The sequence below is a fragment of the Aquarana catesbeiana genome, linkage group LG03, assembly GCF_042186555.1.
Source record: "Aquarana catesbeiana isolate 2022-GZ linkage group LG03, ASM4218655v1, whole genome shotgun sequence".
Lineage (NCBI taxonomy): Eukaryota > Metazoa > Chordata > Amphibia > Anura > Ranidae > Aquarana > Aquarana catesbeiana.
In genome coordinates this window covers 219,903,899-219,925,824 of record NC_133326.1, presented here as the reverse complement: position 1 = coordinate 219,925,824, position 21,926 = coordinate 219,903,899, and the positions used below count along the sequence as shown (strand labels likewise).

The following is a 21,926-nucleotide window of genomic DNA, read 5'->3' as shown; positions in this document are numbered from 1 at the left end:
ATTACTAGTAAAAAAAAAAATATTAATAAAAATGCCATAAAACAATCCCGTTTTGTAAACGCTATAACTTTTGCGCAAACCAAACGCTTATTGCGATTTTTTTTTACCAAAAATATGTAGAAGAATACGTATCGGCCTAAACTGAGGAAAAAAAAAATTTTTTAATATTTTTTGGGGATATTTATTATAGCAAAAAGTAAAAAATAATGCGTTTTTTTTCCAAATTGTCGCTATTTTTTTGTTTATAGCGCAAAATAGAAAAAACGCAGAGGTGATCAAATACCACCAAAAGAAAGCTCTATTTGTGGGAAAAAAAGGATGTCAATTTTGTTTGGGAGCCACGTCGCACGACTGCGCAATTGTCAGTTAAAGCGACGCAGTGCCAAATCGCAAAAAACGCACTGGTCAGAAAGGGGGTAAATTCTTCCAGGGCTGAAGTGGTTAAATGCAACAAGGGTACCTATAAATCAACACTAGGTTTTGAGAGCACTCAAACAAATAGACAGAGGTATAGTCCTTTAAACTGGCCAGCAGATAGAGCTTCAAGGTAGTTACAACTAGGGGCAGTCCTTAGTCTTAAGTTTCGTTGGAGCTCATTGGCGCATGTTGGGGCTGTCAGTAAGGCCTGCAAGCAGTATTAGAGCTATGGGGTCACTGGTTAAGTAGCTCTTAGTGACTTTATTCCCTAGCAGTGGTAGCAAGTATTGACCGCAAGGCCTGCTCACCAGTCTCGGTAACACTGATTTAGCCCCTCTGATCAGGCGTCAACTTGCTTAGGTTGCTTAGGGTAACTCTGGCAGGCAGCACGGCAAAGACAGCCTCCCAGGAGTGGCTCTGTCTCTCCACGATCTGGTCACAGAACTACTTCCCCAGCTTCTCCCTCAATTTTAGTGGCTAATCAACTGATTCCTCATTGAGATCTCAGACAAACTGTCAGTAAACCATGATAGATTTCTGAAATGTTGAAAACATACCACTCTTAAAACAATAGGGCCGGCAAGTTTCTGGCAGCAGGACTTGAACACCATTTTACCAAAACTAAATTGACGTGCCTAACCCGTCATTTATCTAAGTCTGTAATTCCCAATCTATAGCCGATGCATTTGGAGATTATTAGGAGTCTCTATATAATCTTAATAATGATCCAGAGACTCCACAACCTACCCAAGTTTTCACTGTAAAATTTCTGAGTCAACCTTCCAACCGTGCAGAACTTAACTTTACAGAGGCTGAGCCCCCTTATTACTTTAGCTGAAATTATGAAAGAGATTACGCCTTTGCCTATAAATAAGTCACCTGGTATTGATGAGTTTTCAGCAGAGTATTACCAAAACCTCTCAGATATTTTGACCCATCATCTCAGTTTTCATTCATGCTGCTTTTAGAAGTTTTCCCTCTGAGATATTGAAAAGTTATCAACAAAGCCGCACAAAGACCATACTCATCTCATAAAATTTGAGGCTGATTTTGTTGCTCAACTGACTTAAAAATCTTTTCCAAAGTACTGCCTAATCGACTGCTTGATGTAACTTCACTGTTGATTGGTCTAGATCAGGTGGGTTTTGCTAAGAGGAGAAAAGCACCTGATGGCACTAGGAGAATGATGAACCTGATCAAATATGCACAACCACAGAAAGGCCCCTCTTTTATAAGATTTAGACACAGAGAAGGCTTTTGATAGAATCCACTGGGGGTACCCTTCACACAATTTACAGAAGTGTGTTCTGTGGAGGTTCATACACTTTGCTATTACGGCACTATATACCACTCCTTCAGCCCAGGTGTACACTAAGATTACTAATGGCACCCAGCACAGTTGCCCACTTCCCCCTCTAAGGTTTTCTTTGGCAATTGAGCCACCATAAGATCTGATCCCTCGATTTCAGCTTTTGCAGTGGGAGGTTATGACCAGTGTTAATTGTGGCAGCAAATTTCATTTAGTCTTAGGCTTTTGACTAAAATACCATTTTAGTTTTAGTCCCATTTTAGCCATCTGCAATTTAGTTTTAATCGTATTTAGTCGACTAAATCTGCAGTTCATTATAGTCGACTAAAATGGAATGGGTTTAGTTAAATTGTAATGCATTATTTAAGCAGTTCTCTAGAATTTCCAAACTTATTGTATACTCCCAAGTAAAAAAAAAAAAAAAAAAAAAGTTATTATTTATGGTATTAAGGTTTAAACAAAATCGCAGATACAGATTTAGGCGCTCTGGATGGTCTGAGGAGGCCTGTAATGCACAGTGCTGTGGTTTGGCCCCAGTGGTGGTTATACTCCTAGTTTTCCTGCATGTTACCCCTGGTTATAGCCGCAGTCCCATAGACTAATAGGTTGCACGTTTTTGTAGGGTTTTCTGAAAGCGCACCAAAAGTTGCAGCATGCAGGACTTTTGGTGCGCTTTCAGAAAATGTGGCAAAAATGTGCAACCTAATAGAAGTCTATGGGACTCCGGCTAGAACCAGGAGTAACATGCAAGAAAACTGAGTACACCGCCACTGCGGCCAAACCACAGCATACAAGTGTGAACCCAAAGGGTTGTTCACACTTGCAGCAGGCATTTCACTGAAAAGTGATCCATGTTCAGTTCACTTTTCAGAGGCATTTGACAGGCAGTGAGGTGAGATCACATTTGCTCACTGCCTGTTTTAACCTCCTAAATGCCAATCACTCAAGGCAATGGCATGGTGAGCCCACTTAAATGCACATAGAACCAAGTACAATTATAATTAAAAGAAACAGCTGTGCTAATCTATAGGAATACTCAGTGCAAAAATACACATGACAAAAATGTAAGGGCATAAAGTCCACTCCTACAAAAACAACTGTATAAAAATAAATTCTAAGTACAATTATAGCCTGAACAATAAAAACTCTATGCTTGCAGTTAAGGAAAGGTTCTGCTGGGGGACAACATAAGAAAGAGGAGGGAGAGAGATGGCAGGAAGGGATTGAAGGAGAAGTGGGAGAGTACGGTCACAGTGCTGAACTGCTTAATCACTCAGTCCCTGGCTTCATATTTCGGTTGCATGATTGATTTGATTGTAGCCGTATTAGTGCAATTGTGACAGAGAAAATTGAGTACTGTCCGTGATACTTTATTTGCATTAACATACAATTTTTCAGGACAAGCTTTCGGAGTATGTCCCCTTCTTCAAGGTCCAAGCAGTACTGATTCACAAATTTTTAAGCAGAATGTTAAAAAAGAAGAAAAAAAAAAAAAAAAAAGAGAAAACCAAACAAACGCATACAAATCAATAGTAATAAAGATAGCAGCAGAGTTAGTTGGTTGCATGATTGAAACTTTCCCACCCACACATCCTCTTCACATACACCGTGCACGGATAGGCTGCACAAAAGGGAGGGGCGGGCACAGGTAGAGAGAACAGATCCAGGGGAATGTGCTGTCCAGATCCTTGTAGCCCAGGCTCAGTGAGAACGTTAAGCAGACACTCATGTGGTGTGAGAGAAACCAGAGGTTCATAAGGGTAAATGTTCCTCCTTGCCATTTTCGTTTTGAAAGCGGAATTGGATGAAAATGTGCTGTACTTTTCGTTCCGTTTTCCTCACTGTAAAAATGCACCTGACGAAAACGTTTTTTGTTTATGAAAAGAACACTGGTTATGATCACAAGATAGTCTGTTTGCAGACAACAGCGTTCTCTCGTTAACACATCTTACCACATCCTTGAAAGCAGTGCAAGTAAATATTGACCTGCTTGGCAGGGTTTCCCACTGTAAGGTGAACGCAACAAAATCTTATGCACCAACTATAAGCCTTCAACCCCAGGTACTAACAGCCCTGAAACAAGACTTTACCTTTAATTGGGACAAGCTTTTGATCTCATACTTGGGCATCCAGCTTACATCTCCGTCCCATAAACTGTACGCTGTGAACTACCCTATACTGCTTGATCAAGTATCTCGTGAGTTGAAACATATTGGGAAGTTTAGCCGAGTAGCCGCTTTTAAAGTGAATGCACTTTTGAAAATAATGTACTATTTTAGAACAAAACCCTTTCTGATCCCACACAAATTGTTTATTCCATAGATTACTTATTGAAAATCTATACATGTGGAAGGAAGAAATCTAGGATTTCCATTTCTACCCTGACCAAAGGAGGAGCAGAACCTATTAGTATTACAGATTATAGAGCCATTCTAGATCAGCTGAGGGAGTAGTTCTCACCCTCTGAAGAGAAGCTTTGGGCTGATACCAAGCAGATAATTATACCTGACCACAATCCCCCTAACTTGTCAATGACCTCAGCTCTCTCCTACTATTTCTATCCCAGACTTCCCTGCTATTTTAGTCCGCTCTACAGGCTTGAAAATGTTTGTTGACAATGATATCCCTTCAAAACACTTTGATTACTGTTCATATACCCCTACAGGCATATGAACATTTAATCCAACATCAGTGTACAGAATTGGACCTTCAGACGTTATAAATTACTGTTAGATCTGGGAGTGAGACACATACTGGAAGTACCGAATTCAACATATCTGAAAATCTTGCCTCAAGGTTAAGGTTCCTTTTGTACCAAAGGTGTGTAGCTTTTTCACATCAATGGTCCTTTTGCCAACAAAGGGAATATCTTTTTTTTTATAATCTGTGTCAATATATAGCAGAACTTGTAAAACCTTCTCCAATTTTGAAATGGGAAGCCGATTTCCATCAATCGTTTTCACAGAAACAGTGGTGCAGAGCTATTCAAATGAACTGTAATTCATCACGGTAATTCACAGAAAATACTACATAGGTGGTATATGATCCCTATAGACTTTTTAAATGCATATCTTCCCTCTGCTGGAGAGATTGTATAAAAAGTAGGGAATCTTTTACACATCATATGGGGCTGTAAGAATCAGAGACTTTAGGTGAGCAGTGTCCCAACTGATCTCACAGGCAACTTGTCTACACAAACTCCTTTAATGGCTCTCCTGAGCATAGGAATATGAGTGTACCCCGCACAAATACAGAACCACAGTAGCCTACATTCTGTTTGCGGCAAAACTTGCAATAACTAGTAAATGGAAAAATTTAGACTCCCCTAACCACCTGTAATTGGCTGTCGGCTTTGTCAGCTTCCCAACAGCACAGCTCTGGCAGGTTCAGGCTAGTGTCTGGACCCGCCTGAGCTCATCCCTGCGATCTACTTATCACCTACCCACAGTCCACAGGTAGATTGAGATTGACAGGTTGCCGACCCCAGCTATAGACCCTGGTTTCCAGACATTTCACCTAAACAAGAGTGGCGTCACTTACTCTGAAATAGGCGGCACAGTGGTGTAGTGGGTAGCACTCTCACCTAGCAGTAAGAAGGGTCGCTGGTTCGAATCCCAACCACGACACTACCTGCCTGGAGTTTGCATGTTCTCTCTGTGCCTGCATGGGTTTCCTCCGGGTACTCCGGTTTCCTCCCACACTCCAAAGACATGCTGGTAGGTTAATTGGATCCTGTCTTAATTGTCCCTAGTATGTATGAATGTGAGTTAGGGACCTCAGATTGTAAGCTCCTTGAGGGTAGGGACTGATGTGAATGTACAATGTATATGTAAAGCGCTGCGTAAATTGACAGCGCTATATAAGTACCTGAAATAAATAAATAGCAGCCATGAACTTGTTTTAACCTCTTTAAGCTCTGGACGTACTAGGCACATCCAAAAGGGCTGAAGAGAGACAGAGGAAACGAGTGTGAAAAAAAAAGTACATTTTTATACACAGACAAGCTGACTGATGCTTCTATCTCTGTTATGAGAGCCAAAGTAAAAATGTTGAGTGTTATAGAAGACTAAAAAAGGCGCATGTGCTGCCGATTATTTTAGGGAACCCATTAGCAGGGCACCTTGTTCGTGAGAAACCTACCCAGCTTTAAGTACTGATTTGGACAAGCAGATTTTTTTTTGTTTGAATTTTGTTTGTTTAGGGCTCATTTACAGAGAGGCTCAACCCCATTCAACACGAAAAGCTGTTTACTTTTTGTAGAAGCGCAGTAGGCAGCCAATATAAAGTGAATATAAAGTGAAAGAATCAGCTGTACAGACTCACCCACACAGCCAAGTATGACAGGTACACAGAGAAAGGTGCACAAACCCAGATTGACAGGCTCTTACCAAACAAGTATAATGAAATACAAAATGCAAAATATAACAAGGTTATCAATAGCAGACGCCTGGTAGTAAAAAGAGGTGGGGGGTACAGACCAAGAATCGTGGTGAAGACCCCTTTATTTATTCCCACCTGCATCTTGCTATGTCGGGACACCCCAGAGGTATGAAGCTTATGACTCCAAACAGTATATGCAGTACTGTATTTTAAGCCATTTTACAGATTCCACAGTAGATTTTGTCTGTCTTCTGGCAGTCCCCTTCCAACATTATCAGCTTTTTGCTATTCCAGGTGCCTCCTTAGCAAGCCGGTTGCTAAGGAGTCATCCATGCATGCACACTCCGGAGCCAGGCTGTGCGCATCCATGTAAACAAACACACACACACACACACACACACACACACAGTGCCAGTAAGCTGCATCCTTGTTACATCCTTACAGGAGTTTGACTGACAGCAGTAGGAACCATGGCTCCACTGCTTTTGGTTTCACCTGTGAAGCAAGAAGAAGAGGGGAGCGGTGCTAGAACTGGAGATAACGCTAAAGCGATGACAGGAGCCAGGTACATTTTTAGGGATGGGGGTGGGTAGGACAGGTAGTGTCCTTTCCACTACATACCTATAGGGAGTTTTTTACCTTAATGCAAAAAATACATTAAAGTGGGAGTCCGGCGACCAATCTTTTTTTTTTTTTTTTTAGGTCATTGAGACACTTTGCTAATCCCAAAATAATACTCACAGTTTGGGTGTAATATTTCCTCCTCTGTTTTCGTACTGAAGAATAACTTTAAAAATGTGATGCTGGTTGTTTCCATCTTGCTTGTGGGCATGTGAAGCCCACAAGCATTGATTTCCGGGATGCGGTGAATGCTGTTCATTCACAGCTTGTTCACAAGCATGATCATTGTTCCCGCACTGAATCTTGGGAAGCCTGACACTAAGCTCCCAGGAGACAGTGCGGCGCCGGGGAAAGGCAATAAACACGCCTACTCCCATGGGAGGAGTGACAGGAAGTGCCACAATAAAGTACAATATAAAGGTAATTACAGCGATAAAAAAAATTTTCGTGCAGCATTTGAACATCTATGCAATTAACTGAAGGGGGTAAGATTAAGTTAAAAATTTGAGTGGAACCCCGCTTTAAGGTAAAAAAAAAAAAAAGTTTAAACCTTTAGAGCCACTTTAAATTGGTATACGTAGAGCATAAGGGGATTGGAGAATACCTGACATTTTGACACCTGTAACATGATTATTTCTATTAAAAAATGAACCAGCTTACCCACTATGCTTCATGTGAGGAGGTTTGTCCATCCTTATAGCCAGTTTTATCTTCAGATCGATATCTTGACTGTTTTTGGGAACAGACATCTTATGCAGCTCTGGTAACTTGGAGCTATTAGGAGTTGGTGTAAGTATTACCTGACAAAGGAAGAGAAAAAGGATTAACGTTCAATATGCCGAAACATGCATTAGGACTACAAAGGTAAGTAGCGGCATTCCACTGCTTTATTTAATTAAACATGAATTAAATAACATCAAAATACAATATTGACCAAAACCTGGAGAACTCAATATACACATACATGATTCAATTACCTTTGGTTAAAAAAAAAAAAAAGAGGATGTCAAAAAAATCAGTAGATCCAGAAATATAGGTGACCAATAGTATATGCAAATATGGACTTCCAATGCAAATGTCTAGCTTGTGCCTGACCCTCTCATTTCCAAAGCCTAGTGCAGGGAGCAGCCAATCAGAGTGGTTCCTAGTGGGGAGAGCACTGACTGGCCTGAGATATTGTACTTAATAAAGTTAACGCTTGTTATGACATGCATTAATTTACAGCACAAAGATACATGGGCCTTAGGCGCTTGCCGACCAGCCACCGTCATCATACTGCAGCAGGTTGGCTCTCCTGGGCAAATCATGTAGGTGTATGTCAGCCGCTTTAAGAGTGATGGGGGACGGCGCAACCCTGGAGCCGATGCACGTCGCCCACGATGTTCGCCGGCTATCCGCGATTACTCCACAGAGAGCCTGAACGGAGATCTATGTATGTAAACACACAGATCCCCATTCTGACAGGGGAGTAGAGAGAGATCTGCTGTTCCTAGTGATCAGGAACAGCGATCTCTCTCCTCAAGTCAGTACACTCCCCTCCCCCCCCAGTTAGAAACGCCTTCCTAGGGAACACCTAACCCCTTAATCACCCTCTAGTGTTAACCCCTTCCCTGCCAGTGACATTTATACAGTAATCAGTGGCTATTTTGAGCTTGGATCGCTGTATATAAATGTCACTGGTTTCTAAAAAAGTGTCCGATCTGTCCGCCGCAATGTCGCAGTCCAAAAAAAAAAAGAAAAAAATCGCTGATCGCTGCCATTACTAGTTAAAAAAAAAAAAAAAAATGTAAATCTATCCCCTATTTTGCGCAAACCAATCAATATAGGTTTATTGCGATTTTTTTTACCAAAAATATGTAGAAGAATACATATTGGTCTAAACTGATGAAGAAATGTGTGTTATCTTTTGGGGGGATATTTACTATAGCAAAAAGTTAAAAATATTGTTTGTTTTTTTCAAAATTGTCACTTTTTGATTATAGCGCAAAAAATAAAAACTGCAGAGGTGATCAAATACCACCAAAAGAAAGCGCTATTTGTGGGAAAAAAAGGATATAGATTTTGTTTAGGTACAGCGTTGCACGACCGCGCAATTATCAGTTAAAGCGGTGCAGTGACGTATCGCAAAAAATAGCCTGGTCATTAAGGGGGCAAATTCTTACGGTCCTTAAGTGGTTAAAGCATCACCGCTATGCAGCACAAGCAAAGCCTGTGTATGTAATAGGCAAGGCTAAATACATATTATATATATTTATGCACACACGCAGTGGGTATAGAAAGGAATCCCCCCCCCACTTTTTAAAATAATCACATTTTGATGCTTTGCAGCCTGAAATTAAGATATACAGTTTTTGTTTTATCCAGCTATATTTACTAGTGCAACTTATAACATCCAAGTGAAAGCTTTAAGACCCACACCAGGAAAAAGAATACATTCAAAAACAAAATTACTGAGTTGGAAAAAGGATCACCCTCCCCATGTGTCAGCATTTTGTTGGACCACCTTTTGCTTTAATTCCAGCCTTTAGTCTGTTGGGCTAGGTCGCTACTGACTTTGCACATCTAGATTTTGCAATATTTGCCCACCCTTCTTTGCAAAACTGCTCAAGCTTAGTTAAATTTGATTAATGGACTACAGTCTTCAAATTATTCCACAAATTTTCAATGGGGTTTAAGTTTGGGCTCTGACTAAGCCATGCAAGGACATTCACCTTTTCTCCTTCAACCACTGTGTGGTCATTTTTGCTGTGTGTTTTGGGTCATTGTCATGTTGAAAGGTAAACCTTCTTCCCATTGACAACATTCTGGCAGAGGGCAGCATATTTTCCTCAAGAATTTGATGGTATTTTGCCCCATCCATTTTCTTCTATCCTGACAAGTGCTCCAGTCACTGCTGCAGAGAAAAACCTCATAACCGGATATTACTACCTCCTTGCTTTACTGTAGGAATAGTGTTATTTGGATGGTGAGCTGTACTGGATTTCTGCCAGACATATCGTTTGGTGTCAAGACCAAAAATATTTCTAATTTATTCTCATCTGACCAGAACACCTATCTCCATGTGGCCTCGGAATCTTCAAGGTGCTTTTGAGGTGGTCAGATGAAATTAAAATGAAATTATTTGGCCTCAACACCAAACCATATTTCTGGCTGAAATCCAATACAATCTCACCATCCAAATAACACCATTCCTTATGGTACTATTCATGCAGTTTGATACTATGTAAAGTAGCATAACATGTGAATGTGTTTTATCATTAGTGTCCAGATCCCTTGAAAAAGCACTTTGTGAAACACATTGGGACGCATCTCCTGCTGTATTATTTGCCTCACTGCTGCAGAATTTTTCTTCATCTTTAATATATCTGTGAATATAGAGTAAAACCTTGGATAGCGAGCATAATTCATTCCAGAAACAGGCTTGTAATCCAAAGCACTTGTATATCAAAGCGAATTTCCCCATAAGAAATAATGGAAACTCAAAATGATTCGTTCCAGAACCATATATTCATACATTCTTCAGTTTATAGTCCATATAAAAAGATTATAGCAATGCGATAGGTTGTGTAGCCATAACATTTCCATCCACAAATGGAAGCCTCCACAAGGGGATTAGAAGCGAAATCCATCAGGAGCTACAGAGTATAAAAGAAAAAAGAGGCCCCTCCAAGTGTAGCAATATGGTTACATTTAATGAAGGTACAACATTTAGCAACTCAAATGGTTGATGATTAAAAGAAGCACATCTAAGTATGCAGGCATCCGGGGTAAAGCTGTCCACATAGACCATCCTCCACACCTCTGTCTCTCACCGCTGTCCGTCTGCAATCGTGACCGGGAAGACTACCCTGCAGTAGAGCGTTCTGAAAGCGTGGCTTGAACTGCTCGTGGAGCACAGCGTGGAAGGGACAACTCCAATGGTGGTGAGGAGGATGGTCTATGTGGACAGCTTTACCTCGGATGCCTGCATACTTAGATGTGCCTCTTTTAATCATCAACCATGTGAGTTGCTAAATGTTGTACCTTCATTAAATGTAACCATATTGCTACACTTAGAGGCACTTCTCTTCTCTTTTATACTCAGTTGTGACCTGACGCTACTTGTATATCAAGACAACGCTTGTATATCAAGTCAAAATGTATTTTAAAATTTTGCTCGTCTTGCAAAACACTCTCAAACCAAGTTACTCTCAAACCAAGGTTTTACTGTATAATATATGAGTACAATATGTATCTTATTATGTATGAGGTCAATTGGCAGGAGTTACATTTAGGGGCAACTTTGAGTTGTGCATACAGTGCCTTGAAAAAGTATTCATACCTCATGAAATTCTCCATATATTTTCATGTTACAACTAAAAACGTAAATGAATTTTATTGGGATTTTATGTGCTAGACCAACATAAAGTGGCATATAATAGGGAAGTGGAAGGAAAATGATAAATGGTTTTCAAAATGTTTTTACAAATAAATATTTGAAAAAAGTGTGGCGTGCATTTGTATTCAGCCCCCCTGAGTCAATACTTTGTAGAATTTCCAGTGGTGCCGGCTCTTCTATGTACATTTGTGGTTTGTTTCTGGATGTAGGAGGGACATCCTGAGCCAGAGCACCTGGACTAGGTGTGCCACCGTCCATCTCATCATTTGGCCTTTCTGCCCAGTCTGGGATACCACATGTGTGCGACTTTTTGGGAGCCTAGCCGCGTACGGGGCCCCAAAAACCAATCACCGCCTTCAGGATTTCTAAGGGCGTAAATTTTTTATTTTACTCCTCACTACCTATCACAGTTTCGAAGGCCATAAAATGCCAAGATAGCACCCCCCCCCCCCCCAAAAGGCCCCATTTTGGAAAGTAGACACCCCAAGCTATTTACTGAGAGGCATGTTGAGTCCATGGAATATTTTATATTTTGCCACAAGTTGCGTGAAAGTGACAAACTTTTTTTTTTTTTTTTGCACAAAGTTGTCACAAAATTATATATTGCTCAAACATGCCATGGGCATATGTGGAATTACACCCCAAAATACATTCTGCTGCTTCTCATGAGTAAGGGGATACCACATGTGTGGGACTTTTGCTTATATATGTCGAAGCATGGGGGCGCATTCGTCCCAAAAGGTAGGAGCAAATCACTCCTCCGCCCCTGCTGCCCCTATGCTTCGGCATATAGGCATATATACCCAGTCTTTTTGGGTATGTCTCTACCAGCTTTGCACATCTAGGAGAGTGACATTATTGCCCACTCTTCTTTGCAAAATAGCTCAAGCTCTGTCAGATTGGATGGAGAGCGTCTGAACAGCAATTTTCAAGTCTTGTCACAGATTCTCAATTGGATTTAGGTCTGGACTTTGGGCCATTCTAACACAAATATGCTTTGATCTAAACCATTCCATTGTAGCTCTGGCTGTATGTTTAGGGTCGTTGTCCTGCTGGAAGGTGAACCTCCACCCCAGTCTCAAGTCTTTTGCAAACTAACAGGTTTTCTTCTAAGATTGTCCTGTATTTGGCTCTATCCACCTTCCCATCAACTCTGATCAGCTTCCCTGTCCCTGCTGAAGAAAAAGATCCCCACAACATGATGTTGCCACCATGTTTCACAGTGGAGATGGTGTGTTCAGGGTGATGTGCAGTGTTAATTTTCCACCAGCGTTTTACTTTTAGGCCAAAAAGTTAATTTTTGGTCTCATCTGACCAAAGCACCTTCTTTCACATGTTTTCTGTGTCCCCCATATGGCTTTTCACAAACAAGACTTCTAATAGCTTTCTTTGAACAATGGCTTTTTTTTTTTTGCCACTCTTCCGTAAAAGGTCAGATTTGTGAAGTGCATAACTAATAGTTGTCCTGGGGACAGATTCTCCCACCTGAACTGTGAAACTCTGCAGCTCCTCCAGAGTTACCATGGGACTCTTAGCTACTTTTCTGATTAATGCCCTCCTTGCCCAGCCTGTCAGTTTAGGTGGATGGTCATGTCTTGGTAGGTTTGCAGTTGTGCCATACTCTTTCCATTTTTAAATGATGGATTGAACAGTGCTCTGAGATGTTCAAAGCTTGAGATATTTCTTTATAACCTAACCCCGCTTTAAACTTCTCCACAACTTTATTCCTGACCCGTCTGGTGTGATCCTTGGCCTTCATGATGCTGTTTGTTCACTAAGGTTCTCTAACAAACTTATGTGGGCTTCACAGAACAGCTGTATTTATCCTAAGATTAAATTACACATAGGTGGGCCCTATTTATTAATAAGGTGACTTCTAAAGGCAATTGGTTCCACTAGATTTTAGTTAGGGGTATCAGAGTAAAGGGGGCTGAATACAAATGCATGGCAAGCTTTTCATATATTTGTAAAAAGATTAGAAAACCATTTATCATTTTCCTTCCTCTTCACAATTATGTGCCATTTTGTGTTGGACTATCACATATAAAATCCCAACAAAATACATTTAAGTTTTTGGTTGTAACATGACAAAATATGGAAAATTTCAAGGAGGCATGAATACGTTTTCAAGGCACTGTACTTCAATATTGAACGATTTGATGCTTTTACAGGATATATGCCAGTAATGTTTTAAACGTATATAATAAACCTGTATTCTAGTAACAAACATCTAAAAGTATATATATATATACATATACATACACATACACATACACACACACACACACACACACACGCCAGCCACTTTATTAGGTACACCTGTTCAAAATGTGTTGGGCAGGAAAGCGCGCAAACATGCCAACAGCTGGGGATATGCGATTTGGAAAGGTTTAATCAAGTTATCTGTGGTGTTGAAAATCACATAAAAATATCCTTCTGTGCTCAAAAGCCAAAATATATGACCTCAATAAGTGTAAGCTGTGCCAGCACTTTGCGTGCTATTCTAACACAAATACATCAACTAACCAAAAAATTAAAAAAAATTAAGTGACATATACTCAAATCCCCAATAAAACAAATAATTACCTTAGTGAAAAAACATACATCAGTGCCATCACACCACAATGATAACTGAAAAGCATAAAAGGCCTACTCTTCAGAACTAGACAATGCTGTCCCTTTTTAAATGTGACCCATAGGTACACAATGTGCCTTTCATTGCTCAATCTTGATGTGCTCTTCCATGTGAAGCCAGCATGGAAAATATTGACACATACCACCACTCCCTATTCCTTTCCCAATCTATAAATAAGACGGATTCTCACCTTACATGGTGGGACCCGTTTACCATAGGTCTATATTGCGCCTTAACCCTTTCACTGCCCCCTTCCTCCACCACTGACCCCCCCATGCAAGCACGGAATCCTGTGGATCCAATGCAATTGACAGCATCCCACTGTGCCCACTCTTAAAATTCCTCCCCTCTTCAGTCCCTCCCTTACCGCCTCACTGATCTCTGCATTGCACGCATTTGTGGGGTGTTTGGGGAGCTTCCCTATTGACCTGAATGTGTAGCGTCCAGAAGGAGGCATCACTACTACTATCTGCTTTGCTGCAGGTGTAGGTGTCACACCCACAGCATGTAAACACCCCTATCCCTTGACATCCATGTGGGTGCATGCCCCTGAACTCAGACTGTCTGTGTTTGGGACTATGCACCTACTCAGACCTGTTTTTGCAGCCGAATGCCTAAAAAAAGACTAATGTGAATATGAAAATTATGAAAATTAGATGGTGATCATTGAGTGAAAGTGTCAAGCACTATGAAAGGAAAACTATAAAATGCTAATAAATGGGTAAGACATAGATAATAATAGCTATGCCTGTAGCAAAAAACAAATATTGCATAGCACAATCAATAAACAGTGAGTTCCTCTAATGTCCATAGATACAATAATAAACTGTGACTGCAAAGCTAAATCGTAATTGATAAAGAAAAATGATGTACCAACATAAGGAAAATAAAACCAAAAAAGAGTCCGTGGACCACGTCCTGTTGTGACGAAACGGCGTAGGGAGGAGGAGCTACGTCCTGACGACACCGCGATACACAGACCCGGAGGACACGGGTTATCTTGGAGCCGGCCGGCTTTTTATATACACGCTTGTAATCTACCATGTCTCTAAGTGCAATTTTTACTTTTTATTTAATAAATCGCTGGATTTTATGCTATGTGGAGCTATTTATTTTTTACATGGCAATATTCACATAATTGCTGAGGCTGTTTGGAGTGAGTCCCTGGACCTGGACGTTGAGTACCTGCTTCAAAGATCCTGGCTGGGGTTGCAGCCATCCGCCTCCTGGGTCTCCTATAATTAAGAGACCATTTCCATCTGGTAAGGGGCAGCAATTTTTCTTAGAGGTGGAGGTTTATCTACGCACTCTATTTCTCACCACAGCGAGATCCTGTTACATTACTTCACAGAGCACCTGGAGAACAGTTTTAATTTATGCATGTCAATTTAATACGGATGGACTTTATTCAATATTGTCCTTTTTGAACCACGGACTCTTTTTTGGTTTTATTTTCCTTATGTTGGTACATCATTTTTCTTTATCAATTACGATTTAGCTTTGCAGTCACAGTTAAGGTATATTATTGTATCTATGGACATTAGAGGAACTCACTGTTTATTGATTGTGCTATGCAATATTTGTTTTTTGCTACAGGCATAGCTATTATTATCTATGTCTTACCCATTTATTAGCATTTTATAGTTTTCCTTTCATAGTGCTTGACACTTTCACTCAATGATCACCATCTAATTTTCATAATTTTCATATTCACATTAGTCTTTTTTTAGGCATTCGCCTGTTGTCACTTTTAGCCTTTAGCGCGACTTTTTGAGATCTACACTATTTTCAGCTTACTACTTTCTAGTCGCAGCTTTTTTCCAATCAGTGTAAGCGCAGTATTTATCTTTTTACTTTCCCTGTTTTTGCAGCCGCTGCATCCAAACTCATACAAATAGAACTGCCTGCACAGGGATGCACAGAACACCTGTGCAGGTAAACAAGGCCCTCCATGGGCGTATGCTTTAGTACACCCCATGTGAATGAAGCCTTAGTAGGTATTTAGCAAGAGTCTTGCAATTTATGCTGTGTTTATGTGTGCAAATAGCAAATAGGGATTTTATTGTTTTTTTTTTTTGTAAAAATGGCGATTTGATAAACATTTGCGCAAATATTGTGTGGCCTTAAAAATCAGTAGAGCCTTCTTTTTATTCTACTGGTAATGTGCTTTCAGAAAATATAATCGTTTAGGGGGGTCTTTTGAAAACTCTGAAAGCTGTAAGAAAAAAATGAAAACCTCCAGGTTTTTTAGAGAATTGTGGTTATTTAGATCTTTTGCATAGGTTAGAGTTTCACAAAAAGGCACAATTTAAAATTTACATATATTTGTTTTTTATGAACTCAATACAGGTTTAGCTTTTAGGCCTCATGTACACTAAACATTAAAATAATGTTATAAAACCGGCAGTAGCATTGCAGTGTTTCAAAGTTTTTGCAATAGCGGTTTTTTAGTGTCTTTCTGCGTAACCGCTTAGCGTTTTATTTTTCTCCTGGATCAAAAAACTCTGGTGAGCCACATTTTTGAGCGTTATCAGCATTTGACGTTAGAGCGTTTTCACAGCTGAAAAACTCCTCTCAGAATCCACTAGTTTTGTTTTTTTTTTTAAAGCCAATAAAAACCCCAGCCAAAAACTGCTGAAAACAGCCTATGTGTGCATGGACACATAGGATAACATGATGGAGAGTTTATTGACTGTAGAAAAAAAACGTCTGAAGCCAAAAACAGCTGCTGTAAAAATGTCCAAAAACATCCATGATGTATGAGGCCTTATATTTAGTAGGACTTTAGCAGGAAATTTGTAAAAGTTGCTGTGTTTGTATCTGCTATAGAGCTGCACAATTAATCATTAAGAATCGTTATCGCAATTTTTTCCCTGTTGCGATCTTGACAAAAGTATTTCCCGATTCTTTCTATGCAGAGAATTCTCTCAGCTCTGCTGAAGCCACAGCGGTCAAAAGAAAGGAAAAACAAAAAACAAAAAATGGGCAGTCTGCCAAGCATCACAACATTCTTTAGCAGTGGAACTAAGTCTAAACATTGTAAAAAATTTGTCAAAGGAATAGACTTTGGTGTGTAAATGAGGAAGGTTTAACCACTTAAACACAACTTTTTTCTTACATTTGTTGGTTTCAAAATCATTTTTTTTTTTTTTGCTAGAAAATAACTTAGAACCCCCAAACATTTATAGATAGATAGATAGATAGATAGATAGATAGATAGATAGATAGATAGATAGATAGATAGATAGATAGATAGATAGATAGAGACCCTAGAGAATAAAATGGTGGTTACTGCAATATTTTTTGTCAAACTGTATTTGCACAGCGGTCTTTCAAATGCAATTTTTTGGAAAACATTAATGAATTAAAAAAAAAAAACTAACCAGTAAGGTCAGCACAATTTTTTTTAGAATAATGTGAAAGATTTTACGCCGCGAGAATTGAGAGAATTGTGATCTTTAATCAAAGCAAATCATGATTCTCCTTTTGGCCAGAATCGTGTAGCTCTAATGTGCTAGCAATGATATTTTTTTAACAAAAATATTGATTTGATAAACATCTGCACGAATATGATGAGGCCTCAAAATTCAGTAGCACCTTTTTATTCTTTTAGTGCAGAATATGGTGTCCTTTTATGAAACTGAGATCAGCAGCGATCCCGAGTCTCATCGTTGATCTCAGCTCATAACCAGTTTATGAAACTGAGAAAATCAGTGAAGAACATGTTCTCCGCTGATTATCTCAGCACAGTGAGAATTTGTAACTGACTTCACAGAAACGGCCAGTTTATGAAGGTGTGATCTCAGCACCTCACTGGCGATCTGTGACAGAATTCTCACTTTCTGATTCACCATTTCAGAAGTGGAGAATCAGAGTGAGAAGCATGAAACTGGCTGATATTCTGGAGAAAGTACACACCCCAAAACCAGCAGGATAGGAATTTATAGTATATATATATATATATGTGTGTGTGTGTATATGTGTATATATATATATATATATATATATATATATATATATATATATATATATATATATATATGTGTGTGTGTGTGTGTGTGTATAGATATCTATATATATATCTATATATATATCTATATCTATATAAATATATAGATAGATAAATAGATATTTATTGATATATATATAGACTATATCTATCTATAGATATATCTATCTATAGACATATCTATCTATAGATACATCTATTATATATATTTTTACATATACATATATATAGAGATATATATAGATAGATATATATATATATATAGAGATATATATAGATATATGTATATATTTTTTTTCAGATGTTCACGTCTCTGGCTGGGTTCACACTTGTGCGATGCGTGAACCAACGTGATTCCTAAGTGGGTTTTCACATCGCACCTACATTGACATCTGCGCACCACTGCGGGTGTCAATGTAAAGTTAATGACACCCCCAGATCATTTCACAGATCGCAGTGCGAACTATGTAATGGTGCAGGAATCGGATCGCATGGGTGTGATTCCAGTGCGGACCAAATAAAGGGTCCTGTACCATTTTGGTGCAAATGCAATATGATTTAGGGCCAGTTCCCACTGCTGCGGTGTCCAAGATCGGATGTGATTCGCACTGCACTGCAAAATCACATCCGATCTCTGTGCAATGCGATTTCAGCCATACAGATAGTATTGCTAAATTTGCATTGCACTCGGACCAAACTCTTACAGGACCCTTTTTTTGGTCCACAGCAGAATCGGATCGCATGGGTGTTCACACCCATGCGATTCGATTACTGTCCGAGTTTGCAGATCGCACTGCGATATGCGAACTGCTTTGGGGGTGTTAACTTTTAGGCCCAGTTCACACTTGTGCGATGCCGGACATCGCACAGGCATCGCATGTAATTCGCAGCACACTGCAATTCACATTACATGCGATGTCTGTGCGTTGCGATATCAGCTGTACAGGTAGTATGGCTGATATCGCACCGCATTCGGTGCAAACACGCACAGGACACTTTTTTCTGTTCGGACCAGAATCGGATCGCATGTGTGTTCGCACATATGTGATCCGATTCACGTCCGGACTGTCAGTTCACAGTGCGATATGCAAGCTGAACTGGGGGTGTCGTTAATGTATTGACACTCCCCAGCGATTCGCATATGGCAGTGTGAACTGACATGCGAGTCGGTGCGATGCGGGAACCCGCAGTGGATTTGCAGTGTTCTCGCATTGCACCAGTTTATCAATTTTTATGTTTATCAATTATGAAATATATTTTATTTTAATTTATTAATAAATATTTATACTTGTATACTTTATTAAAATTATTTTTTTAATGATTATAAATGTATTTTGCATTTATATGAATGGTGTATAGCTGCATTACATATGTGCATTTCATTTACTATACACCATTCACATTTAAATAGGGACATGTATGATCTTTAAATATTGATAAAAACAATGTTTTTTTATAATTAGGTTAATGTATATTGTGTAGGGGGAATTTAACTTTATTATTTTATTAATATGTTGGGGAATAATGTGTGCTGATTTGTGCTACATCACGCGAGATTACAGTGAGAGGAGCCGTTCTCAAGAGTTCCTGGCATTTGTAGATCGCTCCTCAACTCAACATGAGAAGCGATCTACACACTTTCATAAACAGGCACTCAGAGGAGAGCGATCTCCTCTGAGAATGCCTGAGAACTGAAAAGCGGTATTTTACCGCACTTTCATAAAAGGACACCTATGTCATAATATCTCATGAAGCACTACATAGCATATATCTTTCACAGTCTAATGTCACAGCAGTGAAAAAAAATGCTATTTTATTGTAAATTTTATATCCAGAATTTCACAACTCAAGTGTTAAGGCTAAAATAGAAATGTATCCAGTTCTTTTGCAAAAATGGATGTCATCCACACCAGTTTCACAAGCTTTTATGATATTTTGCCAATATAAGTGCAAAAAAATGTAAGCTTTTTTGTGCCCATAGGCAGCATTCCTCCTCCTCCAAACACGGTGAGTTGAGTTGATGCCAAAGAGCTTGATTTTGGACTCATCTGACCACAACACTTTCACCCAGTTCTCCTCTGAATCATTTAGATGTTCATTAGCAAACTTAAGGCGGGCTGTACATGTGCTTTCTTGAGCGGGGGGACCTTGGGGAAGCTGCAGGATTTCAGTCCTCCATGGTGTAGTGTGTTACTAATTGTTTTCTTGCTAACTATGGTCCCAGCTGCCTTGAGATCATTGACAAGATTCTCCTGTGTAGTTCTGAGCTAATCCCTTACCGATCTAATGATCACTGATACGCCACAATGTGAGATCTTGTATGGAGCCCAAGACCTAGGGATATTGACAGTTATTTTGTGTTTCTTCCATTTGCAAATTCGCACCCACTGGCAATGGTCTTGTAGCCCATTCCAGGCTTGTGTAGGTCAACAATTTTGACATCCTTGGACAGCTTTTTGGTCTTGGCCATGGTGGAGAGATTGGAATCTGATTGATTGCTTCTGTGGACAGGTGTCTTTTATAGAGGTAACAAGCTGAGATTAGGAGCACTCCTTTTAAGAGAGTGCTCCTAATCCCAGTTCATTACCCATATAGAAGACACCTGGGAGCCAGAAATCTTGCTGATTGATAGGGGGGTCAAATACTTATTTCACCCATTAAAATGCAAATCAATTTCTAACTTTTTTGAAATATGTTTTTCTGGATATTTTTGTTATTCTGTCTCTCACTGCTAAAATAAACCTACCATTAAATTTATAGACTGATCATTTCTTTGTCAGTGGGCAAACGTACCAGCAGGGGATAAAATACTTTTTTCTCCTCACTGTATATACTGTAGTTCTTCAATTATGATCTACAGATGAGATTTCTGGTTTGACATCTGAATCGACTTTAAAGCGATACGAAGGGTTATATTTTTTGGTTTAAAATAAAAAAAGATGTAATGCTTACCTACTCTGTGCAAAGATAATGCACAGAGAGGACACTTGCCTCCCTTTTGAGAGACCCCACCAGCTTTTCCCTATTCCAGGTGCCTCCTTAGCAAACTGGGTGCGAAGGAGGCACCTGTGCATGCAAGCTCCAGGGATGGGGCTTGTGTGTCTATAGATACACACATGCAACAGTAAGCCATGACTCACAGCAGCAGGAGCCTATGGCCGAGTTTCTGCTGCGACAGCAGAAGGATGGGGAGTGGTGCTGGAGCGGTGACATGGAGCCAGGTAAGTGTTTAGGGATGGGGGTGCGTAGGACAGATAGTGCAGAGCTTTTTACCTTAAGGCAGAGAATGTACGAAGGTAAAAAAAAAAAAGAACCTTTATACTTAAGAGTCACCTTAATTATATGATAAATTTAACATGTGAATTGAAAGGGAAGGGTGACAAAAGCAAAATAATCGTGATTTCAGAAAATGCTATTCAGCCTGAAATGCACCGCAAAAAGGAAACAATATAAAAAAAACTTGTGACAATAGGTTTCAAGAACCATTTCTAAACACTTATGAGTGCACATTTCATAGTTTTACAAATACAAATACCTACTGCATGTTCTAAGCCTAATTTTAGTCTGCATTTTCCTTTTAACATTTCTTCTTTTAACATTTCTTCTCGTTTACACATAATAAACCAGTGCTGCTATCTTTATGAAGTGTTGTGAAAACAAACTTTTTTACTGCATAAATTGCAGAATTTAGAACCCAAACCACTTTTAATGACAGAAAAATTCAGGGTGCTTATCAGCTGTGTGAAACTGCAATTTACAAGGCTACAGCGTTATTGAGAAACTAGACCTTTACAAATAATAGGATTTTTGATTTACCGTAAAATCTGCGTCTCTGAGTTCATTGACAGACACAGACTTCTTTATTCAGAACCATAGAGTTATATCGCCTCCTACAGGAGTAGGACACTAGGCAGAAAAGAGACTTGGCTACGCCCATGGGCAGTCCTAGGTGATATAAACCCCCCTCTCTGCTATAGGCCTTCAGTTATGTAACAAGCAGTACTAGAAGTATTAACAACTCCATAGAGGGGCGGGTGCTGTGTCTGTCAATGAACTCAGAGAAATGGATTTTCAGGTAAGTCAAAAATCCTATTTTCTCATTCGTTCATTGACAGACACAGCCTTCATTATTCAGAACCATAGGGATGTCCCAAAGCAGTGGTAAACATGAGGGGTG

The 21,926-nt window shown here is 39.6% G+C and overlaps 1 protein-coding gene across 5 annotated transcripts in view; it reads right to left on the bottom strand.

Moving 5' to 3' along the window:
- The window catches only part of CADPS2 (calcium dependent secretion activator 2), a 1,072,621-nt gene that overhangs the window by 765,859 nt on the left and 284,836 nt on the right, over positions 1-21,926 (bottom strand). For all 5 annotated transcript variants that reach the window (XM_073619790.1, XM_073619788.1, XM_073619789.1 and 2 more), the window contains exon 8: positions 7,388-7,527. In XM_073619790.1, the coding sequence (XP_073475891.1) occupies positions 7,388-7,527 (140 nt within the window). The remainder of the gene's footprint in view (positions 1-7,387; positions 7,528-21,926) is intronic.